Source organism: Oncorhynchus mykiss, chromosome 16 (assembly GCF_013265735.2).
Source record: "Oncorhynchus mykiss isolate Arlee chromosome 16, USDA_OmykA_1.1, whole genome shotgun sequence".
Lineage (NCBI taxonomy): Eukaryota > Metazoa > Chordata > Actinopteri > Salmoniformes > Salmonidae > Oncorhynchus > Oncorhynchus mykiss.
Window position 1 is genome coordinate 38,390,079 of NC_048580.1, and position 26,779 is coordinate 38,416,857.

Consider the following 26,779-nt stretch of genomic DNA (forward strand, 5'->3'; position numbering starts at 1 on the left):
TAGGTCTTTAAAAAAAATAGTTGCCACTGACCATAGGAGCACTTGAGTAAATGACTTGGCACTGATGCTGGGTAAACTCAAAACAAATTCCTCTGATGTGGGTGCAACCATTGCCATTTGAATTTCTGTTCAGTCAAGTTGCTTACATACGTACTTGTAGTTTACACACAAACAAATGTAGCGATTTGAGTGTTTGAAAGTGCTTGCAGGCTGCTGCTGTCGCCATCCTCTAAGGCAGATGAGGTCAGGCAGGCGGGTGGTATCCTAATTTGTCAACCGGGCTGAAATTTAAGACGACCCCCTCTTTAAGCCACCAGTTCTGGAGCCCCCACTCCATAGATCAGTTATTCTTGGTGTCCACTGAACTTTGTGACCATATTTTTCTGGAGCACCATCTCGGCCTCATATGCTCTTCTTTAAGAGCTTCTGCAACAACAGGTAAGAACATTGAATATGACCGTTGCATACGAGTGTTGTGTTTAGAATGACTGCATCAAGATCCACAGCATTGAAACAACAGGTCAGATAATGAGAAAATGTATAAACTTGCTCATGTAAATAAAAAAATGACAAAGTACATTCATTGGAATGTAATAGATTAATTGTAGTTCTGATGTTACAAGTTATTGTTTTGCTTATTATTAAATGAAATTGAAGACTATAATAGAATATAGTATGTTCCTCAATTAATTCATCAGTCATCAATGATAAAGCCTATCTTGTTTTTAATGGATACATATATAATGCCTTAGGCTACTGCTGTCGTCGTTGCTTCCAGAGCTACAATATGGATGGAATTTAATTTCACGTTCCGTCACACCATCACACACCACTGTTCACTTTCTCTAATGGGCGGGGTTATGCATTACTCTACTTACTCCACCACTACAATTCCGATCCAATCAGACTCTTTTGCTGGTGTAACCATTGGTTACCTATGCACAAGCATTATGGGATGTGCACGTCAGCTTCCTGTACAATGGTATTCCCTACAACTACACGTCAACATTTTCGCTAGGCTAAAGCTTCTTACTACTTTATGAATTTATTTTAACAAGCTTTCAGAGGTTTCGTCTTCATAATCGGGACTTGCTTTATCAAAGGGAAAATGAAGGCAAAGAGTCAGCGGGAATACCTGGACATAACGTCAGAGCAGTGGGGTAATCGGATTTGATTGCTACATATCTGTCTGTTGAATCAGGGGTGTAAGTAATCAATACTCCAACATTTGCAACGAAAACACGCGTTTCTATTGGACAGCTTTAGTAAACAGGGCGGTACCTACCTAATTATGTCCAATAGAAACGCTAGTTTTCGTAGCAAAACAGAACGTTTTGCAACTGTTTAGGGTAATGCTTACACCCCAGGTGGTGACGTTGTTGACAGTATAATGAATGGTTCAAGGCAGGAGTAGTGGGTCATTGTCATGCATAAATCTATGGTTGTCATCAGCCAACCGTTTTTGTTTATGCATGCTATCAAACATAAATCACCTATCATTCGTTGGCAAGGTCTTGGCGTACTTTCTACTAAAGAGCCTCTACTACATTGTCAAAAAGGCAAGGGGTGTCCAGACTGGCTTTTATTTCAACGTCGTTGATGTTTGGCTCAGATTTTGTCCGGTCTGGACTAGACAGTTTCACGGATCCACCAGCACCTGAATACCCGATAATTGCAACTAATGTCATGGGTCTGGGTCAGATCTGATATGATTGTCACGAGTCTGGGGTATGTGTAATTTGAATTGTGTTGTCCGGTAGGGCCCATACAGATCCGAACACGATTGCTGCAGTGGAGAGAAATTGTATAATTAATGCTGCTGCGCTTGTTTTTTACGAGAGTGGAGCGTGGCACGTGTAGCTAGTTGTTGGCCAATCACGAGTCATCAAAACGGCAGTAGGCTACATTCATAGAGCCTCTGTGTGTGTCAAAAATTAGGAGCGTGGTTGGGGAGTAACGGATTACATGTAATCGTTGGCAAGGTCTTGGCGTACTTTCTACTAAAGAGCCTCTACTACATTGTCAAATCCGTTACATGTAAAGGATTACAAAAACGGTAACTGTAGTCCGTTACAAGCACAAATATTGTAATCAGATTAGATACGTTTGAAAAACTAGATGATTACTTCGAGGTTTAGTTTTAAATTCAGAAGGGATGTTTGCGAAAAAAAATATTTGATACTTATGTTTTCTCAATGACATTCAAATCAGCATTGAAAAACGCAGCAAGTTTAAATGTATTCAACGTAAGCGAGTCTGACCATAAATCAGAGACCACTATGATGACACACCAAGTGAAAAATGCCTCTTGCAACAGCTGCATAGTGTGGATCCCAGCCTATGGAATAAAAGTGAAGCTTTTTTTTGCTCAAATTAATTCATGCTGATTTAAAAAATCCATAAACCTAATGGACACATGCTCAAACTCGCACACTTTTGATATACTTAAAGGGTCTGAGTCTGGGGTATGTGTAATTTGAATTGTCTTGTCCGGTAGGGCCCATACAGATCCAAACACGATTGCTGCAGTGGAGAGAAATTGTATAATTAATGCTGCTGCTCTTGTTTTTTTACGAGAGTGGGGCGTGGCACTTATAGCTTGTTAATTTTTGGACTTATAATAGGCAGCATTGCAAAGAAAAAGCCATATCTCAGACTGGCTGGTAAAAAGAAAAGATTAAGATGGGCAAAAGAACACAGACACTGGACAGAGGAACTCTGCCTAGAAGGCCAGCATCCCTCCCACTCCTCTTTCTATTCTGGTTAGAGGCAGTTTGCGCTGTTCTGTGAAGGGAGTAGTACACAGCGTTGTACGAGATCTTCAGTTTCTTGGCAATTTCTCACATGGGATAGCCTTAATTTCTCAGAACAAGAATAGACTGACGAGTTTCAGAAGAAAGTTATTTGTTTCTGGCCATTTTGAACCTGTAAACGAACCCACAAATGCTGATGCTCCAGATACTCAACTAATCTAAAGACGGACAGTTTTATTGCTTCTTTAATCAGACCAACAGTTTTCACCTGTGCTAACATAATTGCAAAATGTTTTTCTAATGATCAATTAGCCTTTTAAAATGATAAACTTGGATTAGATAACACAAGGTGCCATTGGAACACAGGAGTGATGGTTGCTGGTAATGGACCTCTGTACACCTATATTCAATTTTTTTTTTTATCTGCTGTTTCCAGCTACAGTAGACATTTACAACATTAACAATGTCTACATATTTCTGATCAATTTGATGTTATTTTACTAGACAAGAAAACTGCTTTTCTTTCAAAAACAAGGACATTTCTAAGTGACCCCAAACTTACGGTAGTGTAAGTGCATGTGGTAGATGGGAGCAATAATAAATATTTTGGTGCATTCTTCAGTTGGCTCGTCATTCCTATATTAAGAGGCTTGAAAAAATATTATTGTGATATAATGCTTACTAATTATGTGCAATTGAAATTTGGCCATAAAAATCAATGACCGAAATTACATATTTTGATCTGTAAATTACGTATTTTGAACGTCCCGAAAATACGTTTTTTCAACATCCGAAATGGACATCTTTTCAATGTTCTAAAAATGCATATTTATTTATAGTCTGGAAAATATATATTTTTGATGTTCAGATAATATATATATTCGACATCCAGAAAAGTCTTTATTTTCACCTTTCTTTCAGCCACTAAAATGCACATGACGTCAATGGCAGGAAAAGACGTCTAAAATAGGTATTTTCATCATGAGTTTGCTTACTGGGATGTTTCTGCAATGTTGCCATCGTGCTGGAGCATGCCAGTGCCAATGCAAGACATATTACAATTTGCCCTATGTCACTGTATCTAGCAAGCAGGTTTGGTGCATGATATGTAAGACTATTGATTACCTTTGTGTGGAACGTGTTATCTCTCTTCAGTGTAAGACATCACATCCACCACCACCATGCCAGAAGGGGAGGTACACCAGAGGAAGGGGAAGTCCAAGAAGTCCAAGTCAAAGGGCAAGGGGAAAGGCCAAGGTGGCAGTGCCAGCCCCAAGGCGGGAACCTTAGATGGGCAAGATGAGCTGCCATTATTGCCCCCCATCCAGCCCGTCAAGAAGGCTGTGGAGGAGAAGGTGGCCGTGGCCAAGGTGGAAGAAGAGTCGTCCATTTTCATCGGTCTCCAGGTGCTGTTTCCCTATCTGCTGGCTGGGATGGGGATGGTGATGGCTGGGATGGTGCTGGACAGTGTCCAGGTGAGTGCTCAATGTTGTCTTGAACCCCGATATCCAGCCTTCTCATGTTCGAGTGAATGCATCACATGACTATGAAGTATATACAGTAGGCAGTCACTTACACTTACTCTGTTGGATGATCTATCAAGTAATAATGCCAACATATTGGTGTGTCTAATCTCATCAGTATTTGAGGACATAATTCATACTTCCAAAGGAATAAAAGTGTATTAACACTTCAATATTGATTCTTAAAACATAAATTACCTTAAAAAAACATGCCACTCAGATTGGTTAAAACATGTCATTTGTTTTGCTATAATGCTGTTTTGCTATAATGGACATCAGTCCAAAGTAGATCCAGCTCGAAATGTGTTTAACCCTTCAAGACCTTGCTAAATATGCATTAGGTTTTTGACTGTTTTTGACAGTGTTTGGAGGACAACCAGCTGGTTACAGCTTTAGTTTCAATTTTTTTCTTCTAATTCCTTGATACCTTTGGGGAAATGCATTTTCAACTAATTTATTCAAAGGTTCAAGATGTCCACCCCAATTGTGTCATCTAGTTAGACTGGCAAAGCCGTCTGATCTCGCAAGCTTACATATATGTTCGCTAGCGAAACAGACAGTAAGCTTGCGAGATCAGGATGGTTTGTACGAGGCTACCATCTAGTGCCCTAAAGCTCCAAAGTGCTCAAAAGCGAATGACAGTCAGTGGCAGTGCAGTGAATCAAGAAGGAATCAACATGGGCTAGGTGTTGTTTAGAAATAAATGGGATTCAGGGACAAAACATAATGTTAGTATGCAAGAAGTTGGCATACTTTAGGTTTAGGTTATGCATTGTGTCCTTAAAGTTGGGCTGGGCAATATATCTAATATTCAGGGTGGTTGTGAATGTGATGCATATTTTATTAGATTGAAGCATTCCATGATTTCAACATTATTGGATTAGAAGAGTAAAGAGAAGTGTCAACAGGAGAGGGTTGGTATGCTGCTGAAGTATGGCTCATTGCATGTCTCTTTCGCTGAATCACTGCTCTGATGCTGCATGGCGCTGGCTTTGTCCTCTACTCTGCCCGTCGTCCCTGGCATTTGGCAGCCGGCTTACCCACCGGTGAGTAATCAGATGCTGGCTCTCGCTTCCTCTCTCTCCCTCTCTGTCTCGCCTTCTCTTTCCGTCCCTCCGCATCGTGCATGTGGTTTAGGGGAAACACAGCGGTGAGATCAGCTCTACGTATACTGCTGACGGCAGAGAGGGAAGTGGTAGGATGCCCTAACATAAAGAGACAGTCACAGCATGCAGAGGGATAGACAGAGGCAGCCTGAGCAGAGGGGCATGAAAATAAGGACTGAGGGAGGATACGAGAGGGGCAGATACCAAGTGGTCTCATGAAATGGGGTGACACCCAGAGAGGAGCAAAGCCAGCCCACCAGTTAGAGTAAAGAGCAGGTCCCTGACATATGTTTCTGACAGGACTTGAACCTGTTACTACAACCAAAGCGGAAAGAGACTCTGTGTGCTAGAATAACGAGAGGAAAGTCGGAGGGGGGATAAACTGTGCGTTTAAGAGGGAGAGGGAGCATGGAGTGAGTGAGTCACGACACTAGAGAGAGAGAGGGAGGATTAGAGAGAGTGTGTCTCAGTCTGTAAGCCGGTCATCCTCCTGAATGACTGTGGCGCAGACAGACAGCCCTCCCCCTGCAGATGCCTGCCTTGATGGTGAATGAGTCTCCAGGAACCTACTGCGTTGCCGTTTTCTCAGAGGACACAGAGAACACTTCTCCTGTCAGAGAGCCAGCAAAGGACCATCGAAAAGTCAAACAAATGGAACAGGAGCATCTAATAGGGCAGAAGGATCAACTGCACCTGCTGCCTCTTTCTCTTCTCTCTCAAGGACCGGGGATTGAGTGAAAGCCTCTTGGTATAGGTTAATTGTTTGTTTGTGAGGTAGTAAGATGGAGCCTGCAAGCTGTTGGTGTATCATATGATGGAGAGAGTGATCACTCTAGTGACATCTGGACCCCTCACCAGGACTGACGCATCAAAGGACTAGACTGTTGGGGTTTTCTGAGTTTGTTCCATTCACTCTCATTTCTTCTGGGGTAAAGGAGTATTCTAAGGTCAAGGACATGGCGAGGACAGAACAAGAACAACGCCTAACTTTAAGAGGACTTTAATCAAGTTCACCCACTTTTCAGGGTCCATTGTTACTACTTCATAGTCACCAGCTTTGTTGTAATGACCTTTCATGAATCACAGAAAGCAACATTGCAGTGAAGTCAAGCTCCCACCTGTGAGGTAAGCGGCAGAGACACTAGCTTGTGGTGCCTACTGGCGAAAGAACCAAGTACTTGTCTGTGGATCTCAGGCTGTCACTGTCCACCCCCCGGCCCTTTATCCCTACCAGTCAAGCGTTTGAGTAATGGGGTAAGTGTGTACAATCATGGTGGTGACTCGGCTGGAACTGGAGCTGTGCTACCAGGGGAAGAAGTTGCGTGGCTTCACCTGTAAGCTGACCCGCTCTGCCCATGGCTTCCTGCCTGAGAGCTCCTGGCAGATCGCAGCCCAGGTGCTGCTGCCATACCTGGTGGCTGGACTGGGAATGGTCTCCGCTGGCATCATCATGGATATTGTTCAAGTATGGATCTATGTGATGGGCTTCCTATCTCCTCCTACTTCTGTGTGTGTGTGTGTGTGTGTGTGTGTAACCTATTATAGTCATATTTTTATGTAGTTTGATAGGAATCAAAATGGTCAGATCATTAAAGGCCAGCAGGACATCTGGGAGAATTGTTTTGTAACCCCTCTGGGAAATAGCCATTTTAGTCACTGGAAAGATGGACAATGACTTATGATTTGCTTATCAGTTTTTCATGATAATCCAAACTGGGTTTCTGTTTATATCCTCTCTCTATTTTGGATATCAGTTTTGAACTCTTTCTCCACCTTCCATTGCCATACAAATCAGATTTGGAGGTGGGAAAGGTTGGTCTGGGGAGGCTTTCATTGTATAGAGAGAGAGAGAGGGCGGTTGGCTGACATAATCAAATCAAATCTATTTATATATTTGAGTTTTTATTTAACCTTTATTTCAGTTAAGAACAAATTCTTATTTACAGTGACGGCCTAGGGTTAACTGCCTGTTCAGGGGCAGAACGACAGATTTGTACCTTGTCAGCTGGGGGGGTTTGAACTCGCAACCTTCCGGTTACTAGTCCAACGCTCTAACCACTAGGCTACCCTGCCGCCCCATATCTCAAAGTGCTGTACAGAAACCCAGCCTAAAACCCCAAACAGCAAGCAATGCAGGTGTAGAAGCACGGCGGCTAGGAAAAACTCCCTAGAAAGGCCAAAACCTAGGAAGAAACCTAGAGAGGAACCAGCCTATGTGGGGTGGCCAGTCCTCTTCTGGCTGTGCCGGGTGGAGATTATAACAGAACATGGCCAAGATGTTCAAATGTTCATAAATTACCAGCATGGTCAAATAATAATAAGGCAGAACAGTTGAAACTGGAGCAGCAGCACGGCCAGGTGGACTGGGGACAGCAAGGAGTCATCATGTCAGGTAGTCCTGAGGCATGGTCCTAGGGTTCAGGTCCTCCGAGAGAGAGAGAGAAAGAGAGAATTAGAGAGAGCACACTTAAATTCCCACAGGACACCGAATAGGACAGGAGAAGTACTCCAGATATAACAAACTGACCCTAGCCCCCCGACACATAAACTACTGCAGCATAAATACTGGAGGCTGAGACAGGAGGGGTCAGGAGACACTGTGGCCCCATCCGAGGACACCCCCGGACAGGGCCAAACAGGAAGGATATAACCCCACCCACTTTGCCAAAGCACAGCCCCCACACCCTATTCCCTATGTAGTGCATTTTATATAAGGACTAGGGTGCCAATTTGGCCACAGAGTCGGAGCTCTGAGCTGGAGCTAGGGCTCTGGACCGCCGACCAGTGGAGGCAAAATGAAATGGGACGCTTCACCAAGATATGTGACAGCCTTTAGTCGACATTTGAGAAGAACTTGAGAGCGGCGTTTAAAAATAACCTACCCCACCCCCATCCTGGCAACGCTGACTTATCTGTTTATTTATACATGCCTCTATTTTTAGATCTTCAGTAGGGGGTTTGTAGACACGTTGTCAAGAGGAACTCTTAGACACTCAATTAAGCTATTTTAATTTTCTGTCTGACAAAGTCTATCTGACAAAATAGTTGCCAATATATCACTGAGATTAAACTCAAGTAAAATTTGAGATTAATATTTAATTTTGAAGATCACAGTTTACAATTGAAAGAAGGGCTGCTGGTGTTGGATGATTTTTTTTTTGCGTTGGGGTGATGGTTGTATTTAAGGACAATATAAGTGTTTATCCCTGTTGTGGTCTGGCTGAAAGGATACAGTTGATGATGATTTCTGTGTGTTTCAGCACTGGGAGGTGTTTAAGGTCATCACAGAGATTTTCATCCTGGTTCCAGCTCTGGTGGGACTGAAGGGCAACCTGGAGATGACCCTGGCTGCTCGCCTCTCCACTGCAGTGAGTCCACATTTAAACATTTTTTTTTTTCACCTTTATTTAGCCAGGTAGGCAAGTTGAGAACAAGTTCACATTTACAACTGCGACCTGGCCAAGAATAAAGCAAAGCAGTTCGACACATACAACAACACAGAGTTACACATGGAATAAACAAAACATACAGTCAATAATACAGTTGAAGAAAATCTATATACAGTGTGTGCAAATGAGGTAAGAAAAGGGAGGTAAGGCAATAAAGTAGAAATACAGGGGTGCAAAGGAGCAAAATAAATAAATACAGTATTTTTTTATTTATTTCACCTTTATTTAACCAGGTAGGTTAGTTGAGAACAAGTTCTCATTTACAACTGCGACCTGGCCAAGATAAAGCAAAGCAGTGTGACACAGACAACAACACAGAGTTACACATGGAATAAACAAAACATTCAGTCAATAATACAGTAGAAAAAAAAGAAAAATGTCTATATACAGTGAGTGCAAATGAGGAAAGATAAGGGAGTTAAGGCAATAAATAGGCCATGGTGGCGAAGTAATTACAATATAGCAATTAAATTCAACTGAGATAGAAAGATGGGCTGTTTACAGATGGGCTATGTACAGGTGCAGTGATCTGTGAGCTGCTCTGACAGCTGGTGCTTAAAGCTAGTGAGGGAGATGTGAGTCTCCAGCATCAGTGATTTTTGCAGTTCGTTCCAGTCATTGGCAGCAGAGAACTGGAAGGAGAGGCGGCCAAAGGAAGAATTGGCTTTGGGGGTGACCAGTGACAACTACGTGCTGGAGCGTGTGCTACGAGTGGGTGCTGCTATGGTGACCAGTCAGCTGAGATTTACCTAGCAGAGACTTGTAGATAACCTGTAGCCAGTGGGTTTGGTGACGAGAGCGTACCACGTGAGCGTACAGGTCGCAGTGGTGGGTAGTGTATGGGGCTTTGGTAACAAAATGGATGGCACTGTGATAGACTGCATCCAATTTGTTGAGTAGAGTGATGGAGGCTATTTTATAGATGACATCGCCAAAGTCGAGGATTGGTAGGATGGTCAGTTTTACGAGGGTATGTTTGGCAGCATGAGTGAAGGATGCTTTGTTGTGAAATAGGAAGACATTTCTAGATTTAATTTTGGATTGGAGATGCTTAATGTGAGTCTGGAAGGAGAGTTTACAGTCTAACGAGACACCTATGTATTTGTAGTTGTCCACATATTCTAAGTCAGAACCGTCCAGAGTAGTGATGCTGGGCGGGCGGGCAGGTGTGGGCAGCGATTGGTTGAAGAGCATGCATTTGGTTTTACTTGCATTTAAGAGCAGTTGGAGGCCACGGAAGGAGAGTTGTATGGCATTGAAGCTCGTCTGGAGGTTAGTTAACACAATGTCCAAAGAAGGGCCAGATGTATACAGAATGGTGTCACCTGCGTAGAGTTGGATCAGAGAATCACCAGCAGCAAGAGCGACATCATTGATGTATACAGAGAGAGAGAGTTGGCCCGAGAATTGAACCCTTTGGCACCCCCATAGAGACTGCCAGAGGTCCGGACAACAGGCCCTCCGATTTGACAGACTGAACTCTGTCAGAGAAGTAGTTGGTGAACCAAGCGAGGCAGTCATTTGAGAAACCAAGGCTGTTTAGTCTGCCGATAAGAATGTGGTGATTGACAGAGTCGAAAGCCTTGGCCAGGTCGATGAACACGGCTGCACAGTAATGTCTCTTATCGATGGCAGTTATGATATCGTTTAGGACCTTGAGCGTGATTGAGGTGCACCCATGACCAGCTCTGAAACTAGATTGCATAGCGGAGAAGGTACAGTGGGATTCGAAATGGTCGGTAATCTGTTTGTTAACTTGGCTTTCGAAGACCTTGGAAAGGCAGGGTAGGATAGATATAGGTCTGTAGCAGTTTGGGTCTAGAGTGTCTCCCCTTTGAAGAGGGGGATGACCGCGGCAGCTTTCCAATCTTTGGGAATCTCAGACGATACAAAAGAGATGTTGAACAGGCTAGTAATAGGGGTTGCAACAATTTTGGCAGATCATTTTAGAAAGAGAGGGTCCAGATTGTCTAGCCCGGCTGATTTGTAGGGGTCCAGATTTTGCAGCTCTTTCAGAACATCAGCTATCTGGATTTGGGTGAAGGAGAAATGGTGGGGGCTTGGGCGGGTTGCTGTGGAGGGTGCCGGGCAGTTGACCGGGATAGGGGTAGCCAGGTGGAAATCATGGCCAGCCGTAGAGAAATGCTTATTGAAATTCTCAATTATAGTGGATTTATCGGTATTGACAGTGTTTCCTAGCCTCAGTGCAGAGGGCAGCTGGGAGGAGGTGCTATTATTCTCCATGGACTTTACAGTGTCCCAGAACTTTTTTGAGTTTGTACTACAGGATGCAAATTTCTGTTTGAAAAAGCTAGCCTTTGCTTTCCTAACTTCCCTGAAAAGTTGCATATCACAGGGGCTATTCGATGCTAATGCAGAACGCCACAGGATGTTTTTGTGCTGGTCAAGGGCAAACAGGTCTGGAGTGAACCAAGGGCTATATCTATTCCTGGTTGTAATTTTTTTGGGAATGGAGCATGCTTATTTAAGATGGTGAGGAAAGCACTTTTAAAGAATAAACAGGCATCCTCTACTGACGGGATGAGGTCAACATCTTCAGCATCCTAATATAAATATAACAATATACAGTATACCATTTAGAATATGCTTTAATCCTAATAGTCATACTTGCATACATTTTATGTACGGAATCGAACCCACTATCCTGGCGTTCAAAGCACCATGCTCTACCGGCTACTGAGCTACATAGGACCGCATACTATTGTATATAGTACGTAGTATTAGCCCAAGTAGGACGGCAAAGTGGCCTGGTCTCTCTATGCTCTCTTGCTAACTCCTAGGGGCTAGTGTCAAAGTGTAAATAAACACACATTTCCCCACACATAATCAAATGCAACGCTCTTGTTGAAAAGCCAAAGTTTGATGTTGGTGTATGCTGTACTAATGATGAGCTCTCTTGTTTAGGCTAACACTGGACAGATGGATGACCCCAAGCATCAGTGGACGATGGTGTGCAGCAACCTGGCTCTCATTCAGGTAATCTCCAATTGATTTATTGGGAGACAGGCAGACAGGAAGATGAACATAAGTCTTCCACGGCACAACTTGGCCTTTTATATCCAAATCTGAAAGACAACCTTGGGCTACAGTTACAGTGCCTAACTTGACCTCGAGGATCAACAGGATCACCGTAAAAACAGCTGTGTTAGACTCGTCCAAGGTTAGGAAGAGGTCAAGATACAGTGCCTTGCGAATGTATTCGGCCCCCTTGAACTTTGCGAACTTTTGCCACATTTCAGGCTTCAAACATAAAGATATAAAACTGTATTTTTTTGTGAAGAATCAACAACAAGTTGATTGACGCCCAATTTTTCAGTTTTTGATTTGTTAAAAAAGTTTGAAATATCCAATAAATGTCGTTCCACTTCATGATTGTGTCCCACTTGTTGTTGATTCTTCACAAAAATATACAGTTTTATATCTTTATGTTTGAAGCCTGAAATGTGGCAAAAGGTCGCAAAGTTCAAGGGGGCCGAATACTTTCGCAAGGCACTGTAGCTCTTGGTCACACATTATCCAAGGCATAATAATGAAGGTAGCCAGAGCCCATAAGGTACATTAGATGTGATGGATGGACCCAGGGGATATGAAGATCGATTCTCTCCACAGGTTCAGGCCACGGTGGTGGGTTTCCTGGCTGCCGTGGCAGCCATATTACTGGGGGCCATGTCTAGAGGTGGGGTGGAGCTGGACCAAGCTGCTGTGCTCTGTGCCAGCAGCATCATCACTGCATTCGTGGCAGCACTGTCTCTAGGTGCGTTCACCCTCAGGGTGTCTTTATTAGATTGACATTCCAAATGTCTTGACCGTAGTATCTGTTAACGGTTGTGCTCACAGTCACCCCCTCTCTCACTTCTCCATCCCTCGCTCTACCTCCCTTCCCTCTCTCCTTCCTTCCCTCCGTCCCTCTCTCTCCCTCCCTCCATAGGTCTGGTAATGATTGGGGTGATCATTGGCGCCAGGAAAGTGGGCATCAACCCAGACAATGTGGCCACACCCATCGCTGCCAGTCTGGGAGATCTAATCACACTGTCCCTGCTGGCTGGAGTCAGTACTATACTCTACCAGTACCGAGGTATGGCATTATAATAATGGATGAAGGGTTTAATTCAACTTTTAATTAGAAATCAGTCATTAGGGCCTCCCGAGTGGTGCAGCGGTCTAAGGTACTGCACCGCAGTGTTGCGGCGTCACTACAGCCTGGGGATCGATCCCAGGTACAATTGGCCCAGCGTCGTCCGGGTTAGGGTAGGGTTTGGCCAGGGGGGCTTTACTTGGCTTGTCACACTCTAGTGACTACTTGTGGTGGGCCGGGTGCCTGCAGGCTGACTTAGGTCGTCAGTTGAACGGTGTTTCCGCCAACACTGGTGCAGCTGGCTTCAGGGTTAAGCGAGTGGGTGTTAAGAAGCTCGGTTTGGCGGGTCATGTTTCAGAGGGCGCATGACTCGACCTTCGCCTCTCCCGAGCCCGTTGGGTAGTTGCAGCGATGAAAGAAGATTGTAATCACAAAATGGGGGTAAAAATTACAAAAACAATACACTAAAAAAATATGGCAGTAATTAAACAATTAATAGAGTCAGTAGAGTGCATGTATCTGGGTAAATAACTATTTAAGCAAATTATTGTGGTAGTATTATTCAGAACCGGCAGAGGTCAGAAGTTACACTGAACAAACTTATAAATGTAACATGTTAAGTGTTGGTTCCATGTTTCATAAGCTAAAATAAAAGATCCCAGACATTTTTTCATATGCTCAAAAATATTATTTCTCTGAAATGTTGCATATTTGTTTATATCCCTGTTAGTGAGCATTTCTCCTTTGCCTAGATAATCCATCCCCCTGACAGGTGTGGCATATCAAGAAGCTGATTAAACAGCATGATCATTACACAGGCGCACCTTGTGCTGGGGACAATAGGACAGTTTTGTCACACAACACAATGCCACAGATGTCTCAAGTTTTGAGGGAGCGTGCAATTGGCATGCTGAGTGCGGGAATGTCCACCAGAGCAGTTTGTAGTTGTATTTGTATTTATTATGGATCTGCCAAGGCAGCAGCTACTCTTCCTGGAGTCAAGCAAAAATGAAGGCAGTAATATACATTATATTACAATTTTTAAACATTAAAATACATTTTTACAACAGATTTCACAATACATTAAGTGTGTGCCCTCCGGCCACAAGTCAATACTAGAACTCACAATCCAGATGTACGTGTGTGTATATTGTGCATGTTATGTGTGTTTTTGTATGTGTGTGTTTTTACCTGTGTGTGACTCTTCATAGTCCTCGCTGTTCCATTTATCTGTTATTTAAATCAGATTTTACCGCTTGCTTGAGTTACTTGATGTAGAATAGAGTTCCATGTATCCATGGCTCTATGTAGTACTATGCGCCTGTTCTGGACTTGGGGACTGTAAAGAGACCTCTGGTGGCATGTCTTGTGGCGTATGCATGGGTGTCCGAGCTGTGTGCTAGTAGTTTAAACAGACAGCTCGGTGCATTCAACATGTCAATACTTCTTACAAAAACAAGTAGTGATGAAGTCAATCTCTCATCTACTTTGAGCCATGCGAGGTTGACATGCATATTATAGGGCCTGTAGGAAAACTAGGGCCTGTAGGACTTGCCTTGTTGATATTGTTTGTTGTTAAGAAGGCAGAGCAGCACTTTATTATGGACAGACCTCTCCTATTTTTAGCTACTGTTGCATCAATATGTTTTGACCATAACAGTTTACAATCCAGCGTTACTCAAAGCAGTTTAGTCTCCTCAATTTGCTCAATTTCCACATTATTCATTACAATATTTAGTTGAGGTTTAATGTTTAGTGAATGATTTGTCCCAAATACAATGCTAGGACTAACTGATTTCTTGCCACCCATTCTGAAACTGACTGTTACTCTTTGTGAAGTGTTGCAGTGATTTCACTCACTGTAGTAGCTGACATGTATAGTGTTGAGTCATCCGCATACATAGACACACAGGCTTTATTCAGACCCAGTGGCGGGGCATTAGTAAATATTGAAAAAAGTAAGGGGCCTAGACAGCTTCCCTGTGGAATGCCTGATTTTACCACAGTTATGTTGGAGAGGCTACCATAACAGAACACTGAGGGTGTTCTTTAAGACAGGTAACTCTTTATCCACATTATAGCGAGGGGTGTAAAGCCATAACACATGTTTTTCCACCAGCAGACTATAATCAATAACGTCAAAAGCCGCACTGAACTCTAACAAAACAGCTCCCACAATATTTTTATCACCAATTTCTCTCAGCCAATCCTCAGTCATTTGTCAAGTGCTGTGCTTGTTGAATGTCCTTCCCTAAAAGAGTGCTGAAAGTCTATAGTTTGTTTGTTTACAGTGAAATAGCATTGTATCTGGTCAAACAAAATGTTTTCCAAAAGTTTACTATGGGTTGGTAACAGGCTGATTGGTCGGCTATTTGAGCCAGTAAAGGGTGCTTTACTATTCTTGGGTAGCGGAATTACTTTTGTTTCCTCCAGGCCTGAGGGCACACACTTTTTTGTAAACTTAGATTGAAGAGATGGCAAATAGGAGTGGAAATATCATCCTCAGTAATTTTCCATCCAAGTTGTCAGACCCAAGTGGCTTGTCATTGTTGGTTGACAACAATGTTTTTTTCACCTCTTCCACACTTACTTTATGGAATTTAAAATTACAGTGCTTGTCTTTCATAATTTGGTCAGTTATACTTGGATGCGTAGGTTCGGCGTTTGTTGCTGCATGCCTAAATTTGCTAGTCTTGCCAATGAAACATGTTTTGAAGTTGTTGGCAGTATCAGAGGGTTTTGTGATGAATGAGCCATCTGATTCAGTTTGCCTTTTTGCCCAACATTTTATTTAATTAAGGTGCTCCAAAGCTTTTTACTATAATCCTTTATATATCTTTGTTTCATTAGTATAGTTTCCGCTTCTTTTTTGTTTCTGTTTAGTGACATGATTTCTCAATTTGAGGTAGATTTGCCAATCGGTTATGCAGCCAGACTTATTTGCCATTCCTTTTGCCTCATCCCGCTCAACCATAACATTTTTAAATTCCTCATGAATCCATGGGGATTTAACAGTTTTTACAGTTATTTTCTTAATGGGTGCATGCTTATTAGTAACTGGAGTAAGCAATTTCATAAATGTGTCATTTGAAGGGTCTGAAAGCTCCTCATTACACACACAGACCAGCAAATATTCTTTACATCAATTTAGGAATCACTACAAAAACTAATTGTAGGAACTCTTATACGCAATATTAGGTCCAGAATTTGTAACTTTGGATTTCCTAGATATGTCTACCATAATTGTGATAACTCTATCCAATGCATTTGGCTACTGCTTTACAGGAGAGTTCTGTAGCATTAGCAAATATGTGATCAATACATGTGGATTTAATTCCTGTGCTGTTTGTAAATACCCTGTTAGCTTGATTGATAACCTGAACCAGGTTACAGTTTGAAGCTTTTTCTTGAATGGGCAGCTTGATGAAAGCCAGTCAATATTTAGGTCACCCAGAAAATATACCTCTCTGTTGACATCACACACATAATCAAGCATTTCACACATATTATCCAGATTCTGACTTTTAGCACTTGGTGGTCTATAGCAGCTTCCTACATTTTAATTTGTTTTTCCCCCATCAATCTACACCCGATAATGACAAAGCAAAAACAGTTTTTTGTAAATTGTTGTGCATTTTATAATTAACTGAAATATCACATTTACATAAGTATTTAGACCCTTTTTCTCAGTACTTTGTTGAAGCACCTTTGGCAGCGATTACAGCCTCGAGTCTTCTTGGGTATGATGCTAGAAACTTGGCACACCTGTATTTGGAAATTTCTCACATTCTTCTCTGCAGATCCTCTCAAGCTCGGTCAGGTTTGATGGGGAGCATTGATGCACAGCTATTTTCAGGTCTCTCCAGAGATTTTCGATTGGGTTCAAGTCCAGACTCTGGCTGGGCCACTCAAGGACATTCAGAGACTTGTCCCGAAGCAACACCTGCATTGTCTTGGCAGTGTGCTTAGGGTCCTATTGGAAGGTGAATCTTCATCCCAGTCTGAGGTCCTGAGTGCTCTGGAGCAGATTTTCATCAAGGATCTCTCTGTACTTTGCTCCGATCATCTTTCCCTCGATCCTGACTAGTCTCCCAGTCCCTGCTGCTGAAAAACACCCCAACAGCATGATTCTGCCACCACCATGCTTCACCGTAGGGATGGTGCCAGGTTTCCTCCAGACATGACGCTTGGCATTCAGGCCAAAGAGTTAAATCTTCGTTTCATCAGACCAGAGAATCTTGTTTTTCATGGTCAGAGTCCTTTAGGAGCCTTTTGGCAAACTCCCAGTGGGCTGTCATGTGCCTTTTACTGAGGAGTGGCTTCCGTCTGGCCACGCTTTTACTGAGGAGTGGCTTCCGTCTGGCCACGCTTTTACTGAGGAGTAGCTTCCGTCTGGCCACTCTACCATAGGCCTGATTGGTGGAGTGCTGCAGAGATCGTTGTCCTTCTGGAAGGTTCTCCCATCTCCACAGAGGAACTCTGGAGCTCTCCTGAGTGGCTTCCGTCTGGCCACGCTTTTACTGAGGAGTGGCTTCCGTCTGGCCACGCTTTTACTGAGGAGTGGCTTCCGTCTGGCCACGCTTTTACTGAGGAGTGGCGTCCGTCTGGCCACGCTTTTACTGAGGAGTGGCTTCCGTCTGGCCACGCTTTTACTGAGGAGTGGCTTCCGTCTGGCCACGCTTTTACTGAGGAGTGGCTTCCGTCTGGCCAAGCTTTTACTGAGGAGTGGCGTCCGTCTGGCCACGCTTTTACTGAGGAGTGGCGTCCGTCTGGCCACTCTACCATAGGCCTGATTGGTGGAGTGCTGCAGAGATTGTTGTCTTTCTGGAAGGTTCTTCCATCTCCACAGAGGAACTCTGGAGCTCTGCCAGAGTGGCTATCGGGTTCTTGGCCACCTCCCTGACCAAGGCCCTTCTCCCCCGATTACTCAGTTTGGCCGGGCAGCTAGCTCTAGGAAGAGTTGCTGATTCCAAACTTCTTCCATTTAAGAATGATGGAGGCCACTGTGTTCTTGGGGACCTTGAATGCTGCAGACATTTTTGGTACCCTTCCCCAGATCTGTGCGTCGACACAATCCTGTCTCTGAGCTCTACGGACAATTCCTTCAACCTCATGGTTTTGGCTTTGCTCTGACATGCACTGTCAACTGTGGGATCTTTCCAAATCATGTCCAATCAGCTGAGCTCAATTTTGAGTCTCATAGCAAAGGGTCTGAATTCTTATCTAAATAAGATATTTCTATTTTTAATAATCTTACCAAACTTTCTGAAAACCTGTCTTTTGCTTTGTCATTATGGGGGTATTGTGTGTAGTTTGAGAATTTTTATTTCTTTAATCCATTTTAGAATAAGGCTGTAACATAATAATGTGGAGAAGGGGTCTGAATATTTTCCGGATACACTGTAATTTGGTTACTTACATTATGACTTCCAACGCTCCTGGGACAATTTACACTTACTGCAGCACTATGACAACTCAGCGACACAATGGTAGGGATTATCTGAGCAGGGCTTGTGTCATTGATAAGTAATTGTCTCAACGCAGCCTTGAAATGCGTGGACAAGATGATTTGGATGGACCTCGTCATTCCTGTAGAGCATCTTTTGTTTCAAAGAAGGTGTCCAAGTTATCGATAAAAGTTATGCCAACAGAGCTACAGTAATGTTTTAGCCAGATATGTAATGCCAGTAGCCTGCTGAATCGCTCACAGCTGTGGCCCAACGATGGTACTGGGCCTGAAATAATTGTCTGCTTTCAGAGCTAGGATCAGTTCTTTAAAATCAATTTTCAGCAGTTCCGAGCTAGCCCTCCTAATGTCATTTGACCCGCACATGGACTACGACAGTGTCAACCCCCGACATCTGTTGTAGAACGGTAGGAAGAAGCCTTGTAATGTCCAGTACTCGTTAGCACAGGGTTTTTTTCCCCTCCCGGGACCTAGATGTTTTGCCCCGGGAACCGAGGACCACAGCTGGTGCAAAGGCTGAGGAGGTGCGGCCGCTCTTTCATCTTGAGTGGCCTCGCAGACCCCCCAAGGATTGATGGGCGGTGAGGACCGATGGACCATAGCCAACTGTAGAAACCATAGTGGCTGATGGAGGGGCCTGATGGAGTCTCAGACACCCTCACGCTCCTATGAGGGGGGGGTTCTGAAGATCTGAAACCAAGTTAGAAGCCACCGATAAGGGAGCCAGAACAGAGGACGAAGGCCAGAGACTTGAATGTTAAGTTCTCTACCAAAAGCCGCCTTCAACGTAGTTTTAGAGAATTTGGCAGTACGTCCAACCTGCCTCGAAACCGCAGACCACGTGTAACCACGCCAGCCCAGGACCTCCACATCTGGCTTCTGCACCTGCAGGATCATCTGAGATCAGCCACCCAAACAGCTGATGAGGGTGGGTTTGCACAACAAAATAATTTCTGCACAAACTGTCAGAAACCGTCTCAGGGAAGCTCATCTGCGTGCTCGTCGTACTCACCAGGGTCTTGACCTGATTGCAGTTCGGCATTGTGAATTACTTCAGTGGGCAAATGCTCACCTTTGATGGACACTGGCACGCTGGAGAAGTGTGCTCTTCACATATGAATCCCGGTTTCAGCTGTACTGGGCAGATGACAGACCGCATGTAGGGCGTGGCGTGGGCGAGCGATTTGCTGATGTCAACGTTGGGAACAGAGTGCCCCATGGTGGGGTTATGGTATGGGCAGACATTTGCTACGATGGCAATTTGAGTGCACAGAGATAACGTGATGAGATACTGAGGCCCATTGTTGTGCCATTCATCCACTGCCATCATCTCATGTTTCAGCATTATAATGTTGCAAGGATCTGTACACAATTCCTGGAAGCTGAAAATGTCCCAGTTCTTCCATGGCCTGTATAGTCACCAGTCATGTCACCCATTGAGCATGTTTGGGATGCTCTGAATCGATGTGTACAACTGCATGTTCCAGTTACAGCCAATAAGCAACTTTGCACAGCCATTGAAGAAGAGTGGGACAACATTCCACAGGCCACAATCAACAGGCTGATCAACTCTATTCAAAGGAGATGTGTGGCGCTGCATGAGGCGAATGGAGGTCACACCAGATACGGACTGGTTTTCTGATCCACGACCCTACTTTTTTCTAAAAAGTATCTGTGACCAACAGATTCATATCTGTATTCACAGTCATGTGAAATCCATAGATTGGGGTCTAGTGAATTTATTTTAATTCACTGATTTCCTTATATGAACTATAACTCAGTAAAATCGTTTAAATTGTACCTTGTTGCATTAATTCCTTTGTTCAGTGTAAGTTCCCACTCATCTCTTGCCTGTGGTCTGCACGAACTATACAGTTAGCTACTTTTACAAAGCCCAATTTAAACATGTAAAAGTAAAATGGCTTTAATGTTTAAATATCAGAACATTTCTAACAATTTTGGAGGTGCTCTTATGTCAGATGAATTGTGTTCTATTTGTGTGGGAGAGTGGTAACAGTGCATTGTGGACACTATTCTAACGTGTTTTCTCTGTTGTGTAGACGTCTGGTACCTGTCTCCCCTGTTGTGTGTGTTCTTCCTGGCTCTGATCCCTCTGTGGGTGGTGGTGGCCCGGAAGAGCCCTCAAATCAAGGAGGTCCTCGTCTCTGGCTGGCAGCCTGTCCTCGTAGCCATGTCTATCAGCAGGTAAGACACACATGACACCTTATCATTCTTATCATAACCTTATCATATGGTCCTGTATGACTCCGTTGATAGAGCTTGCAATGCCAAGATAGTTGGTTCGAATCCCGGGGCCACCCATACGTAAAACGCATGACTGTATGTTGCTTTGGATAAAAGTGTCTGATAAATGGCATATATTATTATTATTTTTATTATATATTTTTAAAAACATGTATCTGATCAGTAGATGTTTGACTGATGTTTTTCATTATGACCTTTTTTAGTTTTGGGGGACTCATATTGGACAAGACTGTTAGCGACCCTAACTTTGAGGGGATGGCCGTCTTTACACCCGTCATAAATGGTGAGTGGACTCATCTTGGTTAAATGAAACTAGAAAGTGGTCTCTGAACACATTATACAAGGATGGAAAGGGGAGAGTTGAGTTATTAACGACCATGGGACATTCATGTGCCTGGCTCAGTCAGTTAACTGTCTATAAATGACACATGCTGGGAAATCCTTTCAAATGAGAGTGTTTAAGAGCACACGGTCAGATGTTCTTACCCACAAATGGCAGTGTCCCAGGCTGATATTGGCTGCCTGACGCTGAGCATTGGATAGCCTTTGGACCTCAGTTAAATATTGCTCACAGTGGTTAGAATTTCCCTCTCCTGGTACTATGACTATTACCCGGCACTTTACCAATGTCTCGTCAAGTCTGAGATACACATCTGTATTGGTGTTTGATATAGGATATGACAAAAACAGTATTTTGGTAGATGTTACCATAGAATCACGTCACACACCACACACATGCCTGTACGCACACAAACACACATCTACTGTTTGTTTGCTGTCGCATTTGTGCTGTTAACAGTAGCCACTGTCCACACAGGATTGCCAGGCCGTCATTGTAAATAATAATTTGTTCTTAATTGACTTGCCTGGTTAAATAAAGGTAATATTTTTTACATCAAAATAAGTAAGACAAATGTATCAATAGCAATTTGTTTCTCCACTTGGTGGCAACAGTGGCAAGACCTCAAGCAGGAAGAGGGCTGCACCTTTGGATCCAGACAGACAACTTTGGGATGAATAGGGTTTTTGTCCCGCAGATTATTTGCAAACCGTCGTCTTTCTGCATCGTATGCACGTGCCTACCTATTGTAGGCATATTACAAGCACTTATGTGTTCTTTCAAGACCCTTCACACTTCACCCGTGTGTTCTGATGGCCTCACAGCCACTATCCCACTTCTGACACCAGTGTAGCAAACTTAGGGGGCAGGAAGCAAACCCTGGTCTCTGGCATGAAAGGCAAACATCCTACCAATAGGGTTAAACCTCTTGGTGGAAATTGTAACGTGGATCATGTATCAAAGATTGCTACAATATGTGTGGTCTCAATAAAATAGAGAAGACTGCCTATGCATGGGCGGAGAAAAGTGTGGCAGTTACACTGCATGACCAAAGTATGTGGACACCTGCTCGTCGAACATCTCAAAATCATGGGCATTAATATGAAGTTGGTCCCCCTTTGCTGCTATAACAGCCTCCACTCTTCTGGGAAGGCTTTCCACTAGATGTTTGATCATTGCTGCGGGGACTTGCTTCCATTCAGCCACGAGCATTAGTGAGGTCGCAGCACTGATGTTGGGCGATTAGGCCTGGCTTGCAGTCGGCATTCCAATTCATCCCAAAGGTTGAGGTAAGGCCTCTGTCCAGGCAGTCAAGTTCTTCCACACTGATCTCGACAAACCATTTCTGTATGGACCTGTACACAGGGACATTGTCTGAGGCAAGGAAGGGCCTTTCCCAAACTGTGGCCACAAAGTTGGAAGCACAGAATGTCATTGTATGCTGTACGTTATGATTTATCTTCACTGGAACTAAGGGGCCTAGCCCGAACCATGAAAAACAGCCCCAGACCATTATTACTCCTCCACCAAACTTTACAGTTGGCACTATGCATTGGGGCAGGTAGTGTTATCCTGCCATCTGCGAAACCAAGATTTGTCTATCCAGAGAACGCGTTTCCACTGCTCTAGAGTCCAATGGCAGCGAACTTTACATCACTCCAGCCGACGCTTGGCATTGTGCATGGTGATCTTAGGCTTTTGTGCAGCTGCTCGGCCATGGAAACTCATTTCATGAAGCTCCCGACGAACAGTTATTGTGCTGATGTTGCTTCCAGAGGCAGTTTGGAACCCTGTAGTGAGTGTTGCAACCGAGGACAGACGCGCTTGGGTACTCTGCAGTCCCGTTCTGTGAGCTTGTGTGGCCTACCACTTATTGCTCCCAGACATTTCCACTTCAAAATAACAGCACTTACAGTTTACTGGGGCAGCTCTAGCAGAGCAGGAATTTGACAACTGACTTGTTGGAAAGGTCCTTTAAGTCACTGAGATCTTCAGTAAGGCCATTCTACTGCCAATGCCCGATTTTATACACCTGTCAACAACGGATGTGGCTGAAATAGCCGAATCCACTCATTTCAAGGGGTGTCCACATACTTTTGGTGATGTATTGTATCTTTGCAAGGAAATTAACTTAAATATGATTAGGCTACATAATTTACAGTGTCGGTAGATAAATATTGATAATGGAAAGAAGTGGAGGGCCCTCAACCAACGAGTCGGTCTACAAATCGTCCCGCTCTTAAAAGGTAGGCTATATCCTATATGCAAAACATAGCTCGTGAGAAAGTGCAAGTGTCCGGTCTCATTAATCTTGCAGCTTCAAGTGCAGTAGCGATACCTCTCTTAGTTGGGCGTGCGATATCAGGTGTGCTTGTGGTCTCAATTAAATAGAGTATGAGGCTATATCCTATGCAGAAGCACGGGTAGATATCTTTACAGGGAATTAACTTCCTAAATAACGTAGTTTGAAGAGAGCAGAGTTGGAGAGAGAGAGCGGACACTTTCACTTTCTCTTCAGCTACGTTTAGCCTACCTTTCAGGAGAGGGGCGAATTTCAGACGGACACAATCAATATTTATTTCTAGGCAATGTAGTAAACTATAGCCTAATCATAATAGTTTATAGTTTACTACATCGCCTAGAAATAAATATTGATCACCCGTATTTGTGTCCGTCTGAAATGTGTCCCTCTCCTGAAAGGTAGGCTATTAGGCCTATGCTAAACGTAGCTGAAGAGAAAGTGCAAGTGTCCGCTTTCTCTCTCTCCAACTCTGCTCTCTTCAAACTACGTCTAGTCTAGCATATTGGCCGATATAGCCCAGTAATACCGATCGCCTAATATAATGGGCTACGTGAAAATCTCTGGTCATTTAACCTAACCTATTTCTTAGGTTATTTTAGAGCATTTTGATATTACCTATAGTATAGGGCGCACTCTTGCTGGAACCATGGCTGTCAAGCGAGCTGCCTGAAATAACATTGCAGGACTGCGGTTGGGTTCAAGACCAGGGAGCAGAAGAGAGTCCGACAGAAAGCCACCGGGAGCGGGCAGGTGCGGTATGAAATCTGTCCCGTGCAGACCTCTACAAGCCAGGATCTGTCAATGTGGAATTGATGAATCAAATTGCAAATTAAATAAATAATGAGGATATACTCAGGAATTTTTGAAGTCAAAAGCATGTGGTGGGCAACATGTGTTTTACATATAGAGAGTCGTATTTCAATGGAAAAGCAGGTGACTGTATAATCGGAGACTTGTGTGGTTGATATTCTTTCCATGCTCTGTGCTTCCCCTCAGGTGTCGGAGGAAACTTGGTGGCCATCCAGGCCAGTCGGATCTCAACCTACCTTCACTTCTGGAGCATGCCTGGAGTCTTGCCCTATAAGATGAGACAGCACTGGCCCAGCCCCTTTACTACCTTCTTCACCTCAGGAAAGGCTCCTCCACTCTGTCTTTCTATAGAGGGTCATGGATTGCATGTAGATATGTCTGTAACAAACAAAAAATAAGGAGAATATATGCCAGTTACTTCCTCTCTGTTTGTGATTTAGCAAATATGAACTTTACTATTTGGAACCCCTCTCTTGCCATTCCTGTTATATTTATCCTCTCTTTGTCATAGTATTTGTACAGATTTACATTTCAGACAGTGCTTCCACAGTAACTAAACAAGATAAGAAAACTACCTACAGTATTCATTAGTTGCCTTTGTCTCTCCAGGTGTGAACTCCAAGTCAGCGAGGGTGTTGTTCCTATTGGTGGTTCCGGGCCACCTGGTTTTCCTCTATACCATCTCTCTGCTCCAAGGCGGCCACACTGCCCTCACTGTTACTTTCATCGTCTGCTACCTGTCTGCTGCCCTTCTCCAGGTACGCCCTATCCCCTCGCCTGCTACCCCTCAGTCACTGGTACACTGATGGAGTTTGGTAAAGTCTCATACAGACTTTTCATTATACAGTTATTGAAGTATAAGGACTTATGGACTTCTCATTCAGATCTGCTGTGTGATGGATTGTCTGTCTGTATGGGATGTTCCTCCAGGTGGGCATCCTCCTCTATGTGGCTGACCTGATAGTCCGTCTGATGTGGAGGAGGAGTCTGGACCCAGACAACTTTTCCATCCCCTACCTGACAGCCCTGGGAGACCTGCTGGGGACCGGCTTCCTGGCTTTGGTCTTCCGCTCCGTCTCACTCATGGAGGGGCTGGGATTCTGAAAGGGATGGAGGTCATCGGTCTGCTACAGGCCTCTCTGTGCTGTGCCTTCCCAGACAAGGGGTCTGTATCATCTCCCTGCCCTGCCTCTCCTCTGCCTTCACCACTGGAGGGAGTTACTCTGCTGGGCATGGGGATGGCAGTGTGACTGACTGACTGCACGCACACTCACTCACTCAGCTTACAGTTCATCAGGAAGTGTGAGTCATTTCAAACATCAGAAAGTATGGGTTGATGGGACAAACCACAAACTCATCCAGGTCCTATTTCACACACCCCACATGTCACTTGTGAATGTGAGACAATGGAAAAATCAACACACTAAATGGAACTTTTTCTGAAATTAGGGAACGGTTATTGATCGATAATGGGTGCATTGTATGTTGGTGTATGAAAATGAATTTTAACTTGTTTACAGTATTTCTGGATGTAGAATGCAGAGTGGGGCTTGGCAACATCCCTTTCATTATAGACATAACTCAAAAAACCTTACTTGACTGGTAACTACAGGAACATTCTGTTGTAGACCGAAGTAGAATCATCTTCATACATCACCACCAATGCGTAGCTTGAAACTACTGCACCCATTGAAATTGCAACTAGGGTGTGGGAGACAACTGGACCTGTGAATGTATCAAGGCTCGAACATATTTGAAGGCAATCAGTATTATTTTGTGATTTTTCTATGAGCAGCTTACTGTCACAGTGTTAAGTTAAATATCTGCAAAAGAAACTTTTAAGGGAGGCACTTCTTAAACCAGAGTTAAGTTACCGTTGGCATGTCATCAGTAATGTGAGATGGGGTAAGGGCAAAACATTGAAACTGTTCTCAAATCTGGTTCAAGGTGTTAGGCGTCTTATCACATATGACAGGACGGGACACGGTATCATAGCAAAGTGCCTGATAAAGTGTTACTAATGTTTGTCACATCTTAATGTTCAGCAGCAATCTTAAATGCAAAAACAAAACCTTAAAGTACACAGTATCTGTCAAGTCCGTGTATCATGAATGTTACATGTCGGGTGTGTTTTGTATAATCACAAATGTCTATTTAAAGAGAAGGTAGCTTTATTTAAAACATTGCAATGTCCCCATTCACATGCCTTCTGTACGTTACAACTGTAGTGCCCTCACACATGGTTAAGGGGCTTGATCATAAAAATGAAACGAAAAAAACGAATGTAAATGTATTCCTTATTTTGTTTATCCTACCGTCATCAACATTTCATGAATTTGAATCACTTTAAAATGTACATACATCCATAATTTCACTACATTGAATCACACATTGTAAAGCTCATTTCATAGAGAATATTACAATCTGGACTATACTGTATCTAGTAATTTACTTTGAAGAGATGGTCGTTGGGTCAAAATAGGCATTTGAAAAAATTCAGTGTACTTGTCTTTAACTGCCATTTCCCGAATGTCAGACTGGACAGATTTCACTGTCCAACTCATTTTCCTCAGCTTCAGAAGCATCTAAATTCACCAAAGTGTGTGTGGTTATCCTTAGATATATTCTCCGGAATTACTCAGAGGGAATTGTTGATTTGTCACATATT

General features: G+C 43.5%; 1 protein-coding gene across 6 annotated transcripts; it reads left to right on the forward strand.

The window, feature by feature from the left end:
* The first annotated feature begins 308 nt into the window (after window positions 1–308).
* LOC110491910 (solute carrier family 41 member 1) lies at window positions 309–26,394 on the forward strand. 6 transcript variants are annotated; one of them, XM_021565747.2, is made up of 12 exons: window positions 337–438; window positions 3,675–3,723; window positions 3,909–4,228; window positions 8,643–8,750; window positions 11,757–11,828; window positions 12,462–12,606; window positions 12,781–12,927; window positions 20,455–20,599; window positions 20,863–20,942; window positions 24,298–24,432; window positions 24,721–24,869; window positions 25,042–26,394. In XM_021565747.2, exons 3-12 carry the CDS (start codon window positions 3,935–3,937, stop codon window positions 25,213–25,215), a joined length of 1,449 nt encoding a protein of 482 aa, XP_021421422.1. In that variant the 5' UTR covers window positions 337–438; window positions 3,675–3,723; window positions 3,909–3,934; the 3' UTR covers window positions 25,216–26,394. The 6 variants fall into 6 exon arrangements, with proteins under 6 accessions (XP_021421421.1, XP_021421422.1, XP_021421423.1 ...); XM_021565746.2 differs by lacking the exon at window positions 3,675–3,723 and having other exon boundaries at window positions 309–438; XM_021565748.2 differs by lacking the exons at window positions 337–438; window positions 3,675–3,723 and adding an exon at window positions 947–1,205.
* The last annotated feature ends 385 nt before the right edge of the window (window positions 26,395–26,779 follow it).

Excerpts from the sequence above, each read along its gene's own strand:
- LOC110491910 (XM_021565746.2), top strand. The coding sequence starts at position 3,935 with ATGCCAGAAGGGGAGGTACACCAGAGGAAGGGGAAGTCCAAGAAGTCC. Across the intron at positions 8,751-11,756 it reads CTGCTCGCCTCTCCACTGCA|GCTAACACTGGACAGATGGA; the intron begins GTGAGTCCACAT and ends TCTCTTGTTTAG. Across the intron at positions 20,943-24,297 it reads CTTTACACCCGTCATAAATG|GTGTCGGAGGAAACTTGGTG; the intron begins GTGAGTGGACTC and ends GCTTCCCCTCAG.